Here is a 17,991-nt window from a genome sequence, read left to right as displayed (position 1 = left end):
TGTCTATAAAATACCGCCGCCACGCAGAAACAATATCTACACTTTCTTGATCCACCGCCGCGCAGTGGTTGGCCAGAGTGCCCCACCGGGCAGTCGCTGCGTGACCTCTCTCACCGTCGGTCCTAAGCGACGTCTGTCCCTCTATCACCACCGCCCAGGTACAGATTTACCCCACACATCTCGATGTCACATGGGCGCTAGTGGGTTCCCACCGACCGTGCGTCTTTGTTATCGAGTGAGTGTATATAACCAAGCCTCTTCAGTGACAGACTACCTATCCTCCGCAGCAACGGCCAGTTCAGAGCGACCGCCTAAGTTTCCATCTTATTACATTTGCGGCTCATCATCAAAAAACTTGAGTATATACCTCTTCTATCAACTCCTGATCCCTCCGCTTCATGACTCGCCCGCGTGTCAATATGGATCACTCGTACTCTCCAGAATCGCTTGAGCGTATGTCGAGTCCAGAATGGGGCCTCGAAGATGACTCGCCACCACCTGCGCCCCAAGTCGTTGAGACGCGCGTGAAGTCGGAGTCCGCTGCTCCCTTGCACCCGGTAAGTAACCCGTCACTGCGCCAGTGGTAACGACAAAACCATCGCGACGACTTCCAGGCTTCCGTATTAGCAGCTTTTCTGTATGAGATAGTTGTCGCGAATGCTCCTACGATAGCTTTTGTGTTTACAGCGCTGACCAACCCAATAGGCGAGCGTAGACGCTGAGAACGGCTCAACCGCCCAGGAGAGCATCTTCGTCTCAGACGACGACGTCAAAGAGGTGACGCCCGTAAAGCGCCAGCCCACCAAAGTCCAGACGATCCCCTCCTCATCAGAAGACGATGAACCTATCGCCTCCACCCGTCAGCGCCACAACCTACGCTCGTCAGCGCGCAAGCCCACCAAGCCGTCGCCAAAGAAGCCCGCCCCAGATATTGCCGAGAAACCCAGTCCACTACCCGCCAGACCGCGACCCATCTTGAAGAACGACCTAGTAGCCAAAAAAGCCGTGATCAAAAGCATCGAAAGCTTCTGGGGCAAGAACTGGGTCAAAACCCACATCCCCAAATGCCACCGCCCCCTAGTAAGTACCCACCCACCACCCTACCCCTTCCCTTCCACCAACACCCCACAGTACAAAAACGGCACAAAACGAAACTACAACCGCGCCCACGAAAACGACCCCATGAAATGGCTCCCTTTAGTCCTAAAATCCATCCTCATGGTCGCCAAGCTCACCAAGAACCGAAAGTGGCTTGCGGCTACCATGAACGAAGTCGTCCGCTACCGGGTCAAGAACACTGGAAACCGCAAGCCACAGCTCTGCAGCACGGACTTTGATGTCATGGAGGATATGTTGGTTAAAGACTGGGAGGTGGAGTATGCGTTTGGGGTCTGGTATAAGCATTTGCTTGTCAAGGCCAAGGAGATCCAGACTGAGGAGGATGTGGATAGAATTATGAAGGTTAGTGAGGAGGAGGATGATGGTGGGGAGGGTAGTGGTGGTGGTCAGGACAGTTCTGGGGGGTCTGATTCGGAGTCGGATGACGATGCGAAGCAGAAGTTCGGCGGAGGTGCTTCGGATGGTCACCGGGTGATGGGTGGTTACCAACAGTCCCCTTCGTCGACGCCTCGCGGTAAGAAGCACAAGACACCCAAGAAAGAACCCGTCAAGGAGGAGTCGCCGACGCCGCCTCATCCTCCGCCGCCCGGTATGTATGGTCATTACTACGGCCAGCCTCCGCCCCTCGATCCATGGGGTCGTCCGCTGATGATGCCTCCACGGGGTGGTGGGTTCGGTGGTAATGGCGGCTACCCAGGTTTCAACAGCTACGGCTATCCACCGTACGGCCAGCCCCCATTTCCCAACCAATGCCGCCAACCATCTCATCCATCTCCCTTCCCACCTTTCTCTCGCCAACCACCACCAATGGCCCATCCGCCCGGTACCCCAGATCCTGCGCGCGCAGGTCGCCACATCCCCACGATCAAGCGCGAGTCAGCCGGCCTTGACGGCGAGCAGGCTGAAAACTTCGGTGAACCAGGAGTCGACGGTCACGAAGGAGCCATGGTCGATGACGCTGACATGGCCGAAGACGAGGAGAGTATCAAGGCGGCGATGGCCGTCGTTAGGGCGGAGATCAAACTTGCACGTCTTCATCACAAGCAAGTGAGCATGGCGAGCATGTCGAAGAAGTAGAGTTTGGCGAAGGTACTTTTGGCAAAGATTTCAACTTCCCTTGGGTGAAGAGTTGGGGCTGCATGGTCAGTGAAAACCAGTTGAACTCCCTGTTCCCACTGACGACGAGGCTGTGAAGCACTCGAAAAATCACGAATAGTGTTTGATGTATAGCGAGATAGTTTGCAGTAACAGGCACAAAGCCTTAATGATAATGGAATATCGTGGATCTATCTCATTTCAACGTGTGTCCTAGTAGACCTCAAGCACGTAACGGCCATCATCCTTCAACTTGTCAATCTCCTTGCGTCCATCAATCTTCTTGGCGCCAACGTTCTTGACCTTGTGCTCAACTTCAACAGCCTCCTGAAGCACCTCGGTGACATCAGGTACCGGCCATGTCGGTCCACAGAGGTAGAAGCTACCCTCCTTCTCGAGGTACGCCCTGCGGATGTCCTTCAAAGACTCCCTCATACGGTCCTGAATGTAGATCTTCTGAGGCTGGTCACGGGAGAAGGCGCGGCCGAGGAGGGTGATGATACCGGCGTCTTGATATGCCTCCCATTCCTCGCCGTAGAGGTACTCTTCACGCTGGTGACGAGCGCCCATGTAAAGTAGGACTTCACCAATCTCGTGACCCTGCTGCTTCTGGTAGGCGCGCTCCTGGACAAAGGCACGGAAAGGCGCGAGACCAGTTCCGAGACCAGCCATGATGATGGGCGCGGTGGTCTTGGTAGGAAGCTTCATGACAGATGGCTTGACGGAAACGGTGACAGGCGCGCCAACCTTCAGGCTGTTGAGGTAGCGAGTCGCCTGACCGAAGCGGTCGCGGCCCTTGGGGTCGACCCAGTTGACGGTGACGATGAGCAGAGAAACGGAGTTAGGGGTTACGTGCTGTGCGGAGGCGATGGAGTATTCGCGGCGCTTCATGGGGTTGACAATGCGAACGATGTCGTGGAAGCTTGGGTGTGCAGACGGGAACTCAAGGAGGATGTCGGCGTAGGTGACAGTGTCAACCTCAGCACGGCGCTTGAACTCAGTGGCACCCTCAGCACTCAGAAGCTGCAGAAGCTCGCGCTTCTCACGCTCGTCATCAGCGAACTCAGCAAGCGACTCGTAGAAGCGCTTTGGTGGGCGACCGAAGATGTCGACGTTCTGCATAAGAGACTGGTAGACGGTGCGGTTGACCAGAACGTTGGGGTCGTCACGAGACGGGACCTCGACGATCTCATTGGGGTTGAGACCATACCACTTGATGAACTCTTCAACTTGTGCCTCGTCGTTCTCTGCGTGGATGCCGAGAGCCTCGCCAATGGCGTAAGTAACACCAGAGTTACCGAGATCGAACTCGATGTGGAAGATGTTACGGTCGTAGTTTTGCGGTGTGAGGCGGCGACGCTCCTTGACATGGACGATACTGGTCTTGAAGCCAAGATCGGGACGAACTTGGTTGGCAGTGCCGAAGGCCTCCTTGAAAGCAAAGCCCTTGGCTGCGACTTGCCAGTCCTTGAGCAGGGTTGGTGGCTCGGCCTCAATGCGGTCGAAAGGAGCAAAGCTGTTAACGTTAATGTCTGAGGGGAGGCGAATGGGCTCAACATCCTCCTCAACAGTGCCCCAAGCAGCAGGGACTTCGACTTCACGAAGAGCGCTTTCGAGCTGCTGGGTGAGCTGGTCGAAGACTTCTGAGCTACCGTTGATAGCAGCAAGCTTGCTCAGGCCAGAGGAGAGCAAGTCCTCGCGAGCAACCTTCAAGAAGGCAAGCTGGGTGAGGTAAGACTCTAGAGACTCATCTTCAGCGACAGCCTCAGATGAAGCAGGGTCAAGGACGAAGAGCTGAATGTCCTTGTCCACGAGGGCCTTGCGGAAAGCAGGCGAGAGCTTCTTCTCAATGTCCTCGTTCTTTACACCGGGCAGCTTGACGATGATGGAGCTGTCAGGCTTGACGCTGTTCAGGACATCAAACTCCTTTAAGATAGCAATGTCGCCGACGAAAGCGACATCGGCTTGCTCAACAGCATAAGGCGCTTCGATGGTGTAGTCGGCATTACGGATGTCGGTGCGCGTAACACCGCCCTGCACGAGATTGTCGTGGCCGCTGCGAACGAAGACGTTCTTGGAAGAGTCACTTGAGAGGAGTTTGCCAACAACAACAGGGGCGTTGGCGGCGGTTGATTCGTCGAGGTTCCAGAAGCTGTACTGCTTGACGTCGGCAGTGTTCAGGATGTCGACGTATGAGCGGACCTCGGCACCCTCCTTCTCGGCGTGGATCTGGCGGAAAGCATCGAGGAAGTTGCTGGGTGTCCAGACCTGCTCGCGCGAGTACTTCACATCGGTGACCTCAACGTCTCTGTCGTAGGCGAACTGGATCGACGCCAAGACGTCCGAGTAGAGCCTGGAGTACTCCGCGGGGTCAAGCACGGCAGCCTCATCCTTGACTTGGCCAAGAACAGCGATGCGACGAGTGCTCTTGGGAAGTACCTCAAGGAAAGCCTCCTCAACGAACGGTCGGTAGACACGAACGTTGACGACACCGACCTTGTCCCCATCCTTGGACAAGGCATTGGCGACCTGAGCGGTCAAGGAAGCCTCCACGGTACCAAAGACAACAAGTACACTCTCCGGTTCCTCGTGACCGTAGTAGTCGAAGAGCTTGTAGTCCTCGCCAAGCTCATCGTTGAAGGCCTGGAGCAGGCGCAGAACGCGTCCAGCAGTGTCGGAGTGCTTCTTGTCGACCTCCGAGACGGCCTTGAGCACCGCCTCGTAGCTGTTGTGCAGCCTGGTCTGGTCGAGAGTGTCAACCAGCCTCGCTGTTTCCCTTCCAACGCTAATGCCATCGTATGTGTGGATCGTGGGGAGGACGCTCGAGAGGAGGGTAGCGAAGAGGGACATGTGCTGAGCCTCGAAGACAGACGGGCTGCAGACGAGACCAAGGCCCAAGTCCTCAGCTAGTGTGAGGGAGGAGACATAGTCGGTGACGAGGCCAGCGCTGGAGTTGGCGGAGTAGTCGACTGCGGCGATGTGGGCGGTCAAAGGGTTTGCGACCGAGTAGAGGGCGGATAGCTGGTCGAGCGAAGCGCGGAGGTAGTTCAGCGTAGAAGAGGAGGCGACGATGGACTGGGGGATATGGCGCTTCTTCAGGTCATAGTCCTTGGAGAACATGTATCCCAAGGCAATGGCACCAGCACCGGTCCTCGTCTCCAGGGAAGAGACACCAGTCTGGTAGCCGAAAGCATTCTTCTCGCCCTGTTCTTGCCAGTACTTGACTGCGACGTCCAAGTCGAACGACTCAGCCGAGTATGCGAAGATCTTATCCGAGAGGGCGTACGCGACCTGTTGAACGAGAGTTTGGGCCGTGAGGTAGGTGGGGCCACCGATAGATTGGTAGGAAAGGTCCTGACCAAACGGTAGACTGGACGACTTCTTGGAGAAGTCCTTGGGTGCGTTCTGCTCAGCCCCAGGGCCGGCAGATTCGGTCTGTTGGAAATGCATCTTGAAGACAAGTATGCGCCTCAGCAACTCAGCCTTTCAAGAAAGGCAGTGAGAGTCTCTCTTTGGGGTATATGAGAGAAGGGGAGGTGCTACGACTCTCCGGAGGCTTCAGCGTGGGAGTATATCCGTGTCGTGGGTTTGCCGCCTCGTAGCAGCCAAAAAGTGCCGTCGTCCAGTAGCGACATCGGCAGAAGACCGACCGAGCAAGACGCAATCCTTCACAGACACCATGATTGGCCCTGTCGAGATGCTCTAGCACGTCTTTCGGGCGATAGATTGCAAATGCGCGGAATGTCGCCTTGACGCGACGAGAATTCGGCCCTAGCGCGAATTGCGTGCTCGACACGCCAAGAGTCAGGACACGTGACGGCGGGGAAATCACGGCTCTCGGAGATCTGATCAACAACACCGTCTCATCTCGTCTTCCGCTGTCCCTCGCGCAATGCATTGTCGCGCAACACCTGGCAAATTTCCGTCACGACACTGGACTTGTACTCCAACCATACCTTGCAAGGTTGTTCATTACTGCACATTCTGCGCGTATGGGTGCCACGACACAAGGCTGTGCATGCACGACTGGATGTGCATGCGGATCCAATGACAGGCTGTATGCGCGCAGCGGTGCGACCTATCGCAGGACTTATCTGACCGAATGTGGGCTGTGTATGCCTCTTTTACACACTTGGTGTCGTACAAATAACATTGGACAACTATAGGACGCAGCACTGCGCCTCATGGCCTCCATATGTCCTCCCACCTTGCTTCTGTCGAGTTCATCATAACGACGCGGAAGTCTTAGACTCATCTACCCGCGTTTGCGAATTCACGATGGAAGCCATAGGCCTAGTGGCCAGCATAATTACCCTCGTCAGCGCAGCCAGCCATGTCGCCTCGATCTTGGAACGAGTATGGGGCCTGCGCGGCATTTCCCTCAACGTGCTTGGAGCGATCAACGAAGTCACCGACTTCAAGGCTACTCTCACGTTGGTGCAGAGATCATTAGAAGAAACCCAGGACCAGCTTCCGCTAGAACATCGGGTCGAATACAACAGACTTTTGGATCGAGCAACGAGCTGTGTCGACGCCTTCACTAAGCATCTACTGGAGAATGTGCTACGTAAGCGAGAAAAAGTGGCCGGTGCTGATAAAGTCATAGAGTTGAGGAGACGTGCGAGGTGGATGGAAGTGTTGGGAGGTGGTCAAGCGCAATCTCGGATTAACACATACCAGCAGGAGCTGGCTTCATTGAAAATGAGCTTCGTATTGGCGATGAGTGCGACAAACTTGTAAGTTGAAGTCTGCCGTTGCCGGTCGTAGGTCGTTTTCGCGAGAGAACTCTGGATCAGCTAATGTCGCTGGGCGAAGTAGCTGACTTTGCGCATATAGGAAAACGACTAGTAGGCTTTATACCGTTATCCAAGACGTTACCATCGTCCACGCTGGAGAGCTATCTACAGAATCTATGACACATGACAACACGCTCGATCTGCCTCATGCCATGGAGAAAGCGGCTTGCGTGAGCACAACCCCATCAAGTATGGATAACGCCATGATCGCCCAGCGGATTGATGTCACTTCCTATGTCAAAATCGAAACAATAGAGACTGCGACAAATCGGACTTGCAGGTCAACGTGTCCTTGCAACTGTCATGTACCATGTCAGGGTACCACGCCGAGATGGCTACGGGGATTAGTCGGTGCCGCCTTCTACAAATTCACCTCGGTACCTTTACTCAACCGCCGAACATGCAACTACGGCCATTGTCGTCAAACTTCAAACGGGACAGGGTCACTACATTTTCGTTACTTTTTCCCAACATGGCTTTTACCCCTGGGAATTGAAGTTGCGGGATCTTGGCGCTCGCTGGGTGGTGTTGGGGGAACTTGGAGTCTCAAAATACCACGAGTCATCACAGATGCCACCCTGAATCGCGCATTGCGCCGAGCCATAAGACTTGGGACTGTATCGGATTTGAAGCGCATGATGCAACTCTATAAAGTCAAAAGCATCGACATGGTGATGACTCCTCCACTGCAGCCTGAGTCATTTCTTCAGGTAAGTACGTTCTCGCCGATGTGTGGGCTTGCTAACGTTTTCGTGAAGCTCGCTCTGTTGCAAGAAGTGCCAATGATAACGATGCTCTTGGATGAAGGAGCGGACCCGAGATGTCCATCGCATACGGGCAAAATGTAGGCTTCACTAAGACCATCTTATTACATAGACTTATCGCTACAGGACGCCTGCCCAAAAGTTTGGCATTCGTTCTCTAATGGGTCGCTTGCCCAACGAGCTGCACAGCCGACCAGATCTACATGATATTTGTGAGGAACTCGATCTCGCTCCTGCTTCGAAGCTGCTGTTCGGAGGGTGCTTAGAACGTCTGAGAGACCTTCTTTGGGTTCAACCGAGCGCAGTGCTCGTTCGAGATGCCATGGGAAAGACTCCGCTTCACTGGGCTGCGAGGCTGAGAAACGATGAAGCTATAGATATGCTGATCGAAGCTGGTGCGGACATAGATGCGGTCGGACACGATGGAACGACTCCATTGTATGACGCACTTCGTGGATCACACGTATCACGAACCACTTGCATCAGAATGATCCAAGCTGGCTCAGACGTCAATCATATTACGCCTTATGGCAAGAGCCCTCTCACCACTGCGGTTGGGTTAAGCTCTTGCGTTCCAGTCATTGATATCCTTCTAGATGCTGGAGCGAACGTGCACCATGTTTGCAATGGTCTGCATCTTCTACAAATCGCGGCTAAAAATAGCACACGCTTCGTCTGCGAAGGACTACTATGCGCAGGCGTTGATATTGACGCTCAAACTCCAATAGGCCAGACGGCTGTCATGACGGCCGTGCGGCACAACAACCATCCTGTACTCAGATTGCTTATATACCACGGCGCTCAGCTTGATACCCTGACAGTTGCAGGGTTCTGTATCGTGGATTATGCAGCCTTTTACGGAGATATAGAGACCATGCAGATACTCGAGCAAGCATCCATAGAAGGCTTGCAAATGGATGAAACAGCAAAGGAATATATCTGGGGGTGTTTCGACGAACGCGATCTTCATATCTACCCGCAGGATCGAGAACCTCTACAGGCTGAGGAAGCCGCTTTGCAGGCACTCATCGATAGCATTATACCCACACAATATGCCACGTTGGATGATGCATATCACAGGGATTCTGATGCTTTCCACATACCTGGGGCGTTTCCGACTAATCCAACCGAGGCCGACTGCGACAGTCAAACCGCAGAGGTACAAGAGCAGGACGATGCCGACGGGTACGAAGAGAAGAGAGATAGCGACCATGAATCGTGGGTTACCACCGATGGTGACTGTTCAGACGGCGAAGAGGAAATGGAAGCTGTAAGCGATGATGAGGTCGACGAATTCATTTGAGAAACAGATACATCTGGAGAGAATCACTCAAGGATGTTGAATGAAATATGTACTTTCGTTCATGTTCCGATGATTGCACATTATGGGCAGGCACTCCAGAACTCGGTATCGCGAGTATTATTCCTGATTTTGTAGCATGTAGGACCTGATTCTTAGAAATAGTTCGCTGCAAATGATTGGTGGTGTGATTTATGGGTACTCGCGATTCCCTTCACGTTCCTTTTGGCTATCTCATCGTCTGCAATGACCATTACTTTACTCATCATCCTTCTTAATGTTTAGCTAGATCGACCGTGCACATGTATTTTGTAGATAAGCAACACCAAGCAACACCGCCCCACATCGACGCGAACTGCTGTAGTTGGCAATACCCATAGGCGATCCTTGATCTCCCTAGTGATCACGATCGTCACAAAGCCTTACTAAGTCGCATGTAGCTTTTGTCACATAATTCGACGAATGAAAATGATTGTTCGGTGTTGCGTTGATGTCAAAACCTCCACGCGGAAGTGAGGTGCCGACGCGAACAAGTCGCGATGTTCATGATCAGCACGCGGAGAGCTTTACCGCGCCACGCTTATCGTCATAACATCGTAACATCCACAACATCACGATCCTATCTCCAGTCTCCACTAACCATGCAATTGCATCATTGCAACGATGTCGCCGACTGTTGATAAACAACATCACTTATCTGACCGCGTTCCGCAACTTCCCAGCACTCACACCGTATCCTTGTCGACCCCACAAACTCACCATCCCTCCAACAAGGACCATCTGCGTCCCGTAGCATACAGAAACCTTGATCCAAGCCCCATCTTCACAATTCCAACAACACATCCCTCCCAAAATGGCACTCCACGCCGCCTCCTCCCCCAAAAAAGTCGACCAAACCCTCCAACAAACCCCCGGCATCCAAATCTTCCTCCAACCCATCGCCCCGCCCGCCGCCCTCGGTCTCGCCGGCTTCGCAGGCTCAACATGGATAACCTCATCCTACATCGCAAACTGGTGGGGCACCTCCGAATCCCCAACCATTTTCTTCCCTTTCGTAGGCCTGTTCGGCGGACTGGCGCAGTTCATCGCAGGACTATACGGGTTCAAAGCGCGGGATACGTTGGTGACGGTGATAAATACCATGTGGGGAAGTTTTTGGATTAGTATTGGGGTTTTGTATGCTTTTGTTGTAAGTGTTTCCCATGTATGGGGGGGAATTGGGTAGGGGATAATGGGCTGACGACGGTAATGACAGGCGGCTGGTGCGTTGGATCCACATGAAGTGCACACGCACTTCCCTGAACTCGCGTCCTGGTTCGTGATACTTTGTGTCTTCACCTGGTCAGGTGCGCTCGCAGCGACGGCACGCGATGTTGTCCTTAGCGTTTGTCTTTTTTCCCTGGCTATTGGCAGTACGATCGCTTGTTGCATGTTCGCATGCAATGGTCGTCCCATCACCACCGCGGACACTAGCGCGTCGGGTGATAGTCTCACTGGCGGAGTAACGATGGGGATGAAGGCTGCGAGCTACTTTTGGATGCTGTCCGCCCTCTGCGCTTGGTGGAGAGTGACGGTGTATCTCGTCGAGGAGGCATATGGACCTGATCACACGATTACTAAGTTCTTCCCTATTGGTAGGACGCCGATGGAGAGGAGGGCGCCTTTGGTCATTCCGGGTCTGGGCGAGCCTGGTGTTAAGAGGGGTGTTCCGAAGCCGTTGCCGGTATGATGGAATGTGCATCAAGCTGAGGCTGGTCTTTGTGGCGGCCGTTCAGCGTCTCCAGGACCCGTGGCCCTTCGCCAGTTGTATCACATTGTTAGAGAAGAAGCCAAATACAAGTTTTGAGAGTTATTATCTGCTGTACCTCGCTCTCAAGGTTGGCTTTGAAGATGTCTCTGTCATCACGTGCAATATGGGCGGATGTGCTGCTGTATCCTATGGCATATCGCTGCTATGCAGGATGTTCTAGGGACCGAGTCGTTCGGTCGTGTCAGGCAACGCGTACTCGGACATTTAGCTATTATACTCCGAGAGAATGTCACCTAGAATCCATGTGAACAGTAAACAAAGTCAGATTCGACTCCTGGGTATCCAAAAATGCAGCGTATACACGACGGCCGTTTCCAATGCTTCCTTCTCTCTTCTCGTAATTACGCCTTTGTAGTCCGCATATTCCTGCAATATTCGCAAAATCTTCTCCTTCAAAACAACAGTCTGCAGAATGCCGCACATCGCTGAGAATCTGGTCAACCATGCGAGTGAAACGAACTCGGTGCGACCCATTCGACAGTAAAGCAGGCTGACGGCTACTTGTTCGCGCGCAGGCTGCACCGATCACTGGCCAAACCCATGTAGCCAATAGGCAGCAGGGTCATTGGCTATAATGTAGCACATGGCCGTGGAGAGGTCGCTATCACAGTCCGCTTCCTTCCTGGAAACACAATGAGCTCATACTAGCGCGGTCAGCGAACTGAACCAAGCCATCGATCTCTTGTGCAGTACTTCGTCACCGTCGGTCTCCTCAGAGTCGGTATCTGTAGAGTGAGGCAGGGGTAACATATCCCCGTCCCGAGCCGCATCATCGTACTACTGAAGGTCTGCATCTGCGGGCATGACAAATCCAGTGTCGCCGAAGTCTTGCAAGACGTACTCAGCCAGGGCGTCTAATCTTTTCCGCTGGACGTGAAGTGCGCCGCTCCTGAGGTCCCTATCGCGCTGGCTCATGTTGCTAAGTAATGAGGGTGCTTTCCCTTTGATGGTCAAATGCTGTTCGTTGCTTGAACTAGGACGTGAGACTGGGTCGTCGGCCTCTGGGTATCGTGGGTCTCCCTGTCCTTCGGCCGAGATCTTGAAGCCCTGCTTCTTGCCGGGGGCGATTCTACCGATGAGAACGAGCAGTAGCTCTGGTTGCAATAGGCGTACTATGATATTACAATCCGGAGTCTCGATGGTGAGTGTCCTAAGTGCGGGTTGCAGCGACTGGTCCTGGGTAGCTCCATTGCGGGTCGATGGCTTTTGACGTCCTTGGCAGTTGTCTTTCCAGGTCATAGATATTAGGGCAGCCTGATCGCGAAGCTCCTTGGTCTGGACAGGCTTTGAGTACGCTAATAGTGTGCCATTTGGAGACATCAAGCTACTGGCGTTAGTTGGAATAACAGTGTATGGTACTTGGAACCTACAAGAGTCTTGGGTAGATGTGTTCGTTTGCATTCTGCGTGAGCCAGTCGCTCACTTTAGCGATGTTGATCATTGCGGGATCTGCAGACATGATTAGACGGAAAAGCTGTAGGTGTTAAGAACTAAAAATGAAGAATAGACTGTGCGTGGGAAGCTTTCAGCGATGCGTGAGCCTGTAGCGAGTACCACGCGCTGCAGCGAATGTATGTGCTTTGGATGATGGTGACGTGAAAGGCACGTACCTGGTCAATCGTTGGCGCAACCACTTCCGCGTGTCGTGCTGCTTATTCACCGATCTGCGCCTTCTCCGAGACCAAAGGCAGATATAACAGCCAGCGACGCGTCGCAACAGTAAGGGACGCGTTAGAACACGAGAAGGAACGGATGGGAGCACGAGAGAGAAGTTGCGCGTGTCAGTATCTTGATCATGACGATGTTCAAGACGAAGTTCCCCAGGAGAGAGAGCTATGACCACCTGGGCTGGCCGGAGCCTTGTTTTCCGCCGCACGTGCTCTCGCGCTCATGCTATGAAGAGCTTGTATTGTTGCAGCCTAGCACCATAAGCAGCTTGGAGATGCTACCCAGGTTTCGTGTATCTACACATCACGACTGGACTCAGACGCAGGGTACATCTTTGGGCCGGGTCACGGGTGGAGTGTGATTCGAAGGAATGAGCCCGGGCGCACGCGACACGACGATGTTCTTGGATGACACGCGCCTTACAAAGATATATCGACCTAATGTACATGCCCAGATCTGGGTAGTTAGTGCTCATGTTTGATGTCGACGTCACAGGACGGTTCGTCGTTCGCACGCATTCGAGATGCTTTCTACCCCACCGGGCTGATCTCCGAGCAAATGCCGGGTGGGGGGCGATTGGCAGCTGTTCATTGGATCGCAGACGTCATCGGCCTTAGAATCTGTTTCCCCTCAATTGCGCTGCGACACTGCCAGAGAGCTCAATCAATGCTTTTCACGCGTCTCGCAATACCAAGAACATTAAGAGTAGTCGCATCATCTGCATTTCGTCCTCTCAAATCAAACAATACACCAAGCCTCCTTATTCGAACGCTAGCAACCATGGCGACCGACCCATCCAAGTACAAGCTCAACCACTCCATGTGAGTACCCGCATGGCATTCACTGCGCCATCCCCATTCTATTGGCCAGTTACTCACACCTGCTAGGATCCGGATCAAGGATCCGAAGCGCTCTGTCCAATTCTATGAGTTCCTTGGAATGAAGCAGATCAATCAGATCAAGAACCCCGACGCCAAGTTCGACCTTTACTTCCTCGCGTACGATAGCCCGAAGGCCGTCTCACACGGCAATTACTGGACCGACCGCGAGGGAATCGTCGAGTTGACGCACAACTACGGCACCGAAGACGATCCAAACTACAAGATCAGCAATGGCAACACCGAACCACACAAAGGCTTCGGCCATCTCTGCATCTCGGTGGACAACCTGCAGGCAGCTTGCCAGAGGCTAGAAGATGCAGGTTACAAGTTCCAAAAGAAGCTCACAGACGGTCGCATGCGCCATATCGCGTTCGTGCTCGACCCTGATGGCTACTGGGTGGAGGTCATTGGTCAAAAGCCATTGGAGGAGACCGAGAACGTCAAGGATACCGACACAGGCTCGTACCGCATGGTAAGTAGCGTTAGGAAGACATCACGCTGGTATACTGATGATTGCAGAACCACACCATGATCCGAGTCAAGGACAAGGAGGCCTCACTCAACTTCTACCAAGACGTAATGGGCATGAAACTCAAGCGCACCTCAGAGAACGAAAGTGCTGGCTTCAACCTATACTTCCTCGGATACGGCCCCGATGCATCCGAAAACACCGCAAACGGCGTCAACCCGGTAGCAAACACCGAAGGCCTGCTTGAGCTGACCTATAACTACGGCACCGAGAAGGATGCAAACTTCAAGTACCACAACGGCAACGATGAGCCCCAAGGATTCGGCCACATCTGCATTGCTGTCGACGATCTCGACGCCGCCTGTGCCCGGTTCGAAGAGAAGAAGGTCAACTGGAAGAAGAGGCTTACCGACGGTCGCATGAAGAACATCGCTTTCGTACTAGGTGAGTCGTTATCTATCCATCGCACGAAGCGACAACTGACAGAACACGCAGATCCCGATGGTTACTGGATCGAGGTAGTGCAGAACGAGAAGCTCAAGACACGTAGCAATTGGTAAACGGGCGGCGCCGACTACCCGCGTGATGTGCATATCCCACTCTACAGCAATTCAGCCTCCAATCGTTGAAGATCACACCATATGTGGCTACCCACGCTGCGCAACATATGCACAGTATAGTACCATGACGGACGCGAGCGCTCGCGGTACTACAACAACGACTGAATAATGAAACACGTTCTACATTACATCGATTTTCTTTCAACGGGTTCTCTCATGAAGGTTTTTAACATAGTCTCTGCAAAGTTCCGAGGGCGTTGAACGATACCTAGGTACTTCGCCAAATTGACCCTGCAGCAGCGGCGCTCACCCCGTGGGGTAGAAGGAGTGCGGGGTAAACCTAGCCAACAGGTAAGGCTACCACAAAGACATCCCTCTGACGCATGCTACTGCAGTAGACCGATAGCGGCGCAGTCTTACTCTGGGTGTACAAAATGGAGTGTACTCCTCCTGTAGGCTTTGCGCTTACATCTCATACAGTCTCACATAAACTTACAGTCAACGCCATAACCGACACATACCCTTGTTCAACTCACTGAAACTCTCTCGTACCTAGTTACTTAAGTCTGTCCAGTGCCGGCAAGAACAGCACATACCGATACCCGTCCACATGGCTATCCTCATGCACACAACGAGACGGAAGATCCTGATACCAGAGAAGGTCTCGCCAGATGGACTGGCATTACTCAAAGACCAATTCGATGTAGACGAAAAGAAAGGCCTAAGTCCAGAAGAGCTCAAGGAGATCATCGGCGAATATGACGCCCTCATCGTACGGTCGGAGACGAAGGTGACAGCCGAGCTTCTGGGTGCCGCCAAGAACATGAAAGTCGTTGCACGTGCCGGTGTTGGTGTTGACAATGTGGACGTTCAGAGTGCCACTTCACACGGTATCATTGTGGTGAACTCACCTTCTGGAAACATCAACGCTGCTGCGGAACACACTATAGCTCGTGGGTAGTCTAAGCAAGGTCGTTCTTACATTAACTAACATGTGACAGTAATGATGGCTGTGGCTCGCAACATTGGAGATGCATCGCAAAGTATCAAAGCTGGGAAATGGGAGCGAAGTCGACTGGTGGGTGTGGAGGCAAAAGGCAAGACTCTGGCCATTGTCGGCCTGGGAAAAGGTAAGTTTGATGCTTCACTTTCATAAGAACTGGCTAACATCATCCTAGTCGGTCTCACAGTGGCTCGTATTGCCAATGGTCTGGGCATGCGTCTCATAGCTTACGACCCCTACGCAAACCCGAACTTGGCTGCAGCGGCGTCAGTAACCCTCCGCCCAAGTCTAGCTGAGATCCTGAAAGAGGCCGATTTCCTGACCCTGCACACTCCCTTGATCGCCTCGACTAAAGGCATGATCGGCAAGGCCGAACTAGAGACCATGAAGCCAACGGCCCGCATCCTCAACGTAGCACGCGGCGGCATGATCGACGAAGATGCTCTCGTCGAAGCTCTAGACGCTGGCGTCATCGCCGGGGCAGGCATCGACGTATTCACCTCCGAACCCTCCGAGCAAAACTCATCAGCATCCCGGCTAATCGCCCATCCAAAAGTAGTAGCAACCCCCCACCTCGGTGCCTCGACCAAAGAAGCCCAAGAAAACGTGTCCATCGACGTCTGCGAACAAGTCGTCTCAATCCTCAGCGGCGAACTCCCCCGCTCAGCCGTCAACGCACCCATCGTTCTCCCCGACGAATACCGCACCCTCCAACCCTTCATCAGCCTAGTCGAGAAAATGGGCAGCCTCTACACCCAACACTACTCCTCCGCGAAAACAGGTTCTTTTCGTACAACCTTCGATCTCATCTACGAAGGCAAGCTCGCTACGATCAACACCACGAAACCGCTTTTCGCCGCGTTGGTTAAGGGACTGCTCACGCCCATCACCTCCAGCGACGGCCTGAACATTAATATTGTCAATGCAGAGTTGTTGGCCAAAGACCGCGGCATCCTCATAAACGAACAGCGCTCCCGCGAAAACGTAGAAGACAAACCCTACTCCTCCTTCATCACCCTCCGCGCCCGCGCCTCACGCTCTGTATCCCAACAACCGCATTCCCGGAACGCATCTCCCTCCGCCGCCCGCGCCCTCCAACCTACCACCAACCCCACCACCTCTTCCTCCTCCTCCTCCTCCTCTTCCGACCAAATAATCCAAGGCTTCGTCTCCGGCAACAAACCCTTCATCTCGCGCCTCGACAAATTCAAAGGCGAATTCGTGCCCCGCGGTACCCTGCTCATCTGTCGCAACTTTGACAGTGTGGGTAAGATTGGGTATGTGGGGAATTTGCTGGGGAAGGCGGGGGTGAATATTGAGTTTATGAATGTGGCGCCGTTGAGTGGGGAGGTGGAGGAGAGGTTGGTTGGGAGGGATGGCAATGGGGGGAATGGAGGGGATGGGAATGGAAATGGGGTGGAAGGGGGAAGGGAGGGGAGTAATGAGGCGTTGATGATTTTGGGGGTTGATAAGCCTGTTGGGGAGGATGTACTTAAGGCGTTGATTGGGGAGGAGGGGGTGCTGGAGGCTAGTGTTGTGAATTTCTGATGGGTTGGGCAGGGGATGTGGGTGGCTTCAACATGCCACTGCTTCCCTTATCTCTGGTCTCAGCTCGTCCGTTACATGCGCTCGATTCAATTCATATACACAACCACCACCTTCCATCCACCCTTTCCCCTCCTTCGCATTCCCCCCCCCCCCACCGTACGTCTTCACCACCACCCTTCCTTCCATCCATCCTTCCATCCATCCCTACATCTCCCCCTTCTCCCCCTTCTCCTTCCCCTCCCGCTGCAGTTCCTTCATATGCTCCTCATGATCACTAACCTGCTGCCTATCCGCCGCAATGTTGCTCTCGCCATGACTAGCAAGGTCCTCGCGCCATCTGCCCTCGCCCTTTTCCTGCTCCTGGAGCTGTTCCTGCTTTGCGGCTTCGACTTGTTCGGGGGTGCGCGCTGCGTCTTCTTTGATGCGCAGGGAGGGTGTAGTCTTGAAGGTGCGGCGCGTTGTGAAAGGTATGGTGGTGAAAGGTGTGGTGGAAGTGGTGCGCGAGGTGGAGATGGGGGTGGGAAAGCGCAGGGAGCGGGTTGCTGTGTAGAGGGCGCGGTGTGCCATTTTGACGGGCTTGAGAGTTGTGGTTTGTGGTTTATGGCGGGGGATATGGGAGGTTTGTGTTTAGTTAAAGGGGAGTTTTAGAGGTGTAGTAGGAGGACTAAAGAGGTGTGAAGTGTTTTGTTGTGCAAAGACGGATGTTGCTGCCGCGTTCTTGTGGGCAGCGTCATTGGCTGTGACGTCATTGCATGGGTGCGAGACTGAGGTTGCTCCACGCAGATGCCGCATCCGGTGGAGCTGCAGCATGGGCACGTCACTGGTCGTCGTGGCTTCGGAATTGGCTTTTTTACTTCTTTTTCGATTGTGGGGTATATACAGTTGGATGCTTGAGATGCGACTCCCAATGCTATGATGTTGTGATGTGATGCTCCCTGTACGCCCTGGATTACCCTCGATAGCTACCTGATGTTTATG

General features: G+C 53.6%; 7 protein-coding genes across 7 annotated transcripts; 4 read left to right on the top strand and 3 right to left on the bottom strand.

Moving 5' to 3' along the window:
* Positions 1-419: 419 nt before the first annotated feature.
* Positions 420-2,196, top strand: J4E88_004003 (uncharacterized protein; the record flags this gene model as incomplete). The annotated part of the gene is made up of 3 exons (XM_049397651.1): positions 420-557; positions 706-1,080; positions 1,132-2,196. 3 exons carry the CDS (start codon positions 420-422, stop codon positions 2,194-2,196), a joined length of 1,578 nt encoding a protein of 525 aa, XP_049257039.1.
* Positions 2,197-2,427: 231 nt separating this feature from the next.
* J4E88_004002 (uncharacterized protein) lies at positions 2,428-5,664 on the bottom strand (the record flags this gene model as incomplete). The annotated part of the gene is made up of 1 exon (XM_049397650.1): positions 2,428-5,664. The coding sequence occupies one exon, from the start codon at positions 5,662-5,664 to the stop codon at positions 2,428-2,430; it is 3,237 nt and encodes a 1,078-aa protein (XP_049257038.1).
* Positions 5,665-9,927: 4,263 nt separating this feature from the next.
* On the top strand, positions 9,928-10,803 carry J4E88_004001 (uncharacterized protein; the record flags this gene model as incomplete). The annotated part of the gene is made up of 2 exons (XM_049397649.1): positions 9,928-10,263; positions 10,330-10,803. 2 exons carry the CDS (start codon positions 9,928-9,930, stop codon positions 10,801-10,803), a joined length of 810 nt encoding a protein of 269 aa, XP_049257037.1.
* Positions 10,804-11,661: 858 nt separating this feature from the next.
* J4E88_004000 (uncharacterized protein) lies at positions 11,662-12,343 on the bottom strand (the record flags this gene model as incomplete). The annotated part of the gene is made up of 2 exons (XM_049397648.1): positions 11,662-12,208; positions 12,255-12,343. 2 exons carry the CDS (start codon positions 12,341-12,343, stop codon positions 11,662-11,664), a joined length of 636 nt encoding a protein of 211 aa, XP_049257036.1.
* A 989-nt stretch (positions 12,344-13,332) lies between these two features.
* On the top strand, positions 13,333-14,462 carry J4E88_003999 (uncharacterized protein; the record flags this gene model as incomplete). The annotated part of the gene is made up of 4 exons (XM_049397647.1): positions 13,333-13,373; positions 13,440-13,905; positions 13,953-14,346; positions 14,398-14,462. 4 exons carry the CDS (start codon positions 13,333-13,335, stop codon positions 14,460-14,462), a joined length of 966 nt encoding a protein of 321 aa, XP_049257035.1.
* A 610-nt stretch (positions 14,463-15,072) lies between these two features.
* On the top strand, positions 15,073-17,013 carry J4E88_003998 (uncharacterized protein; the record flags this gene model as incomplete). The annotated part of the gene is made up of 3 exons (XM_049397646.1): positions 15,073-15,415; positions 15,464-15,592; positions 15,641-17,013. The coding sequence occupies 3 exons, from the start codon at positions 15,073-15,075 to the stop codon at positions 17,011-17,013; spliced, it is 1,845 nt and encodes a 614-aa protein (XP_049257034.1).
* Positions 17,014-17,217: 204 nt separating this feature from the next.
* Positions 17,218-17,580, bottom strand: J4E88_003997 (uncharacterized protein; the record flags this gene model as incomplete). The annotated part of the gene is made up of 1 exon (XM_049397645.1): positions 17,218-17,580. One exon carries the CDS (start codon positions 17,578-17,580, stop codon positions 17,218-17,220), a length of 363 nt encoding a protein of 120 aa, XP_049257033.1.
* Between the last annotated feature and the right edge of the window lie 411 nt (positions 17,581-17,991).

Source organism: Alternaria novae-zelandiae (genome assembly GCF_023758075.1).
Source record: "Alternaria novae-zelandiae strain BMP 2774 chromosome Unknown scaffold_6, whole genome shotgun sequence".
NCBI lineage: Eukaryota > Fungi > Ascomycota > Dothideomycetes > Pleosporales > Pleosporaceae > Alternaria > Alternaria novae-zelandiae.
This window is presented reverse-complemented; position numbering and strand designations above follow the sequence as displayed.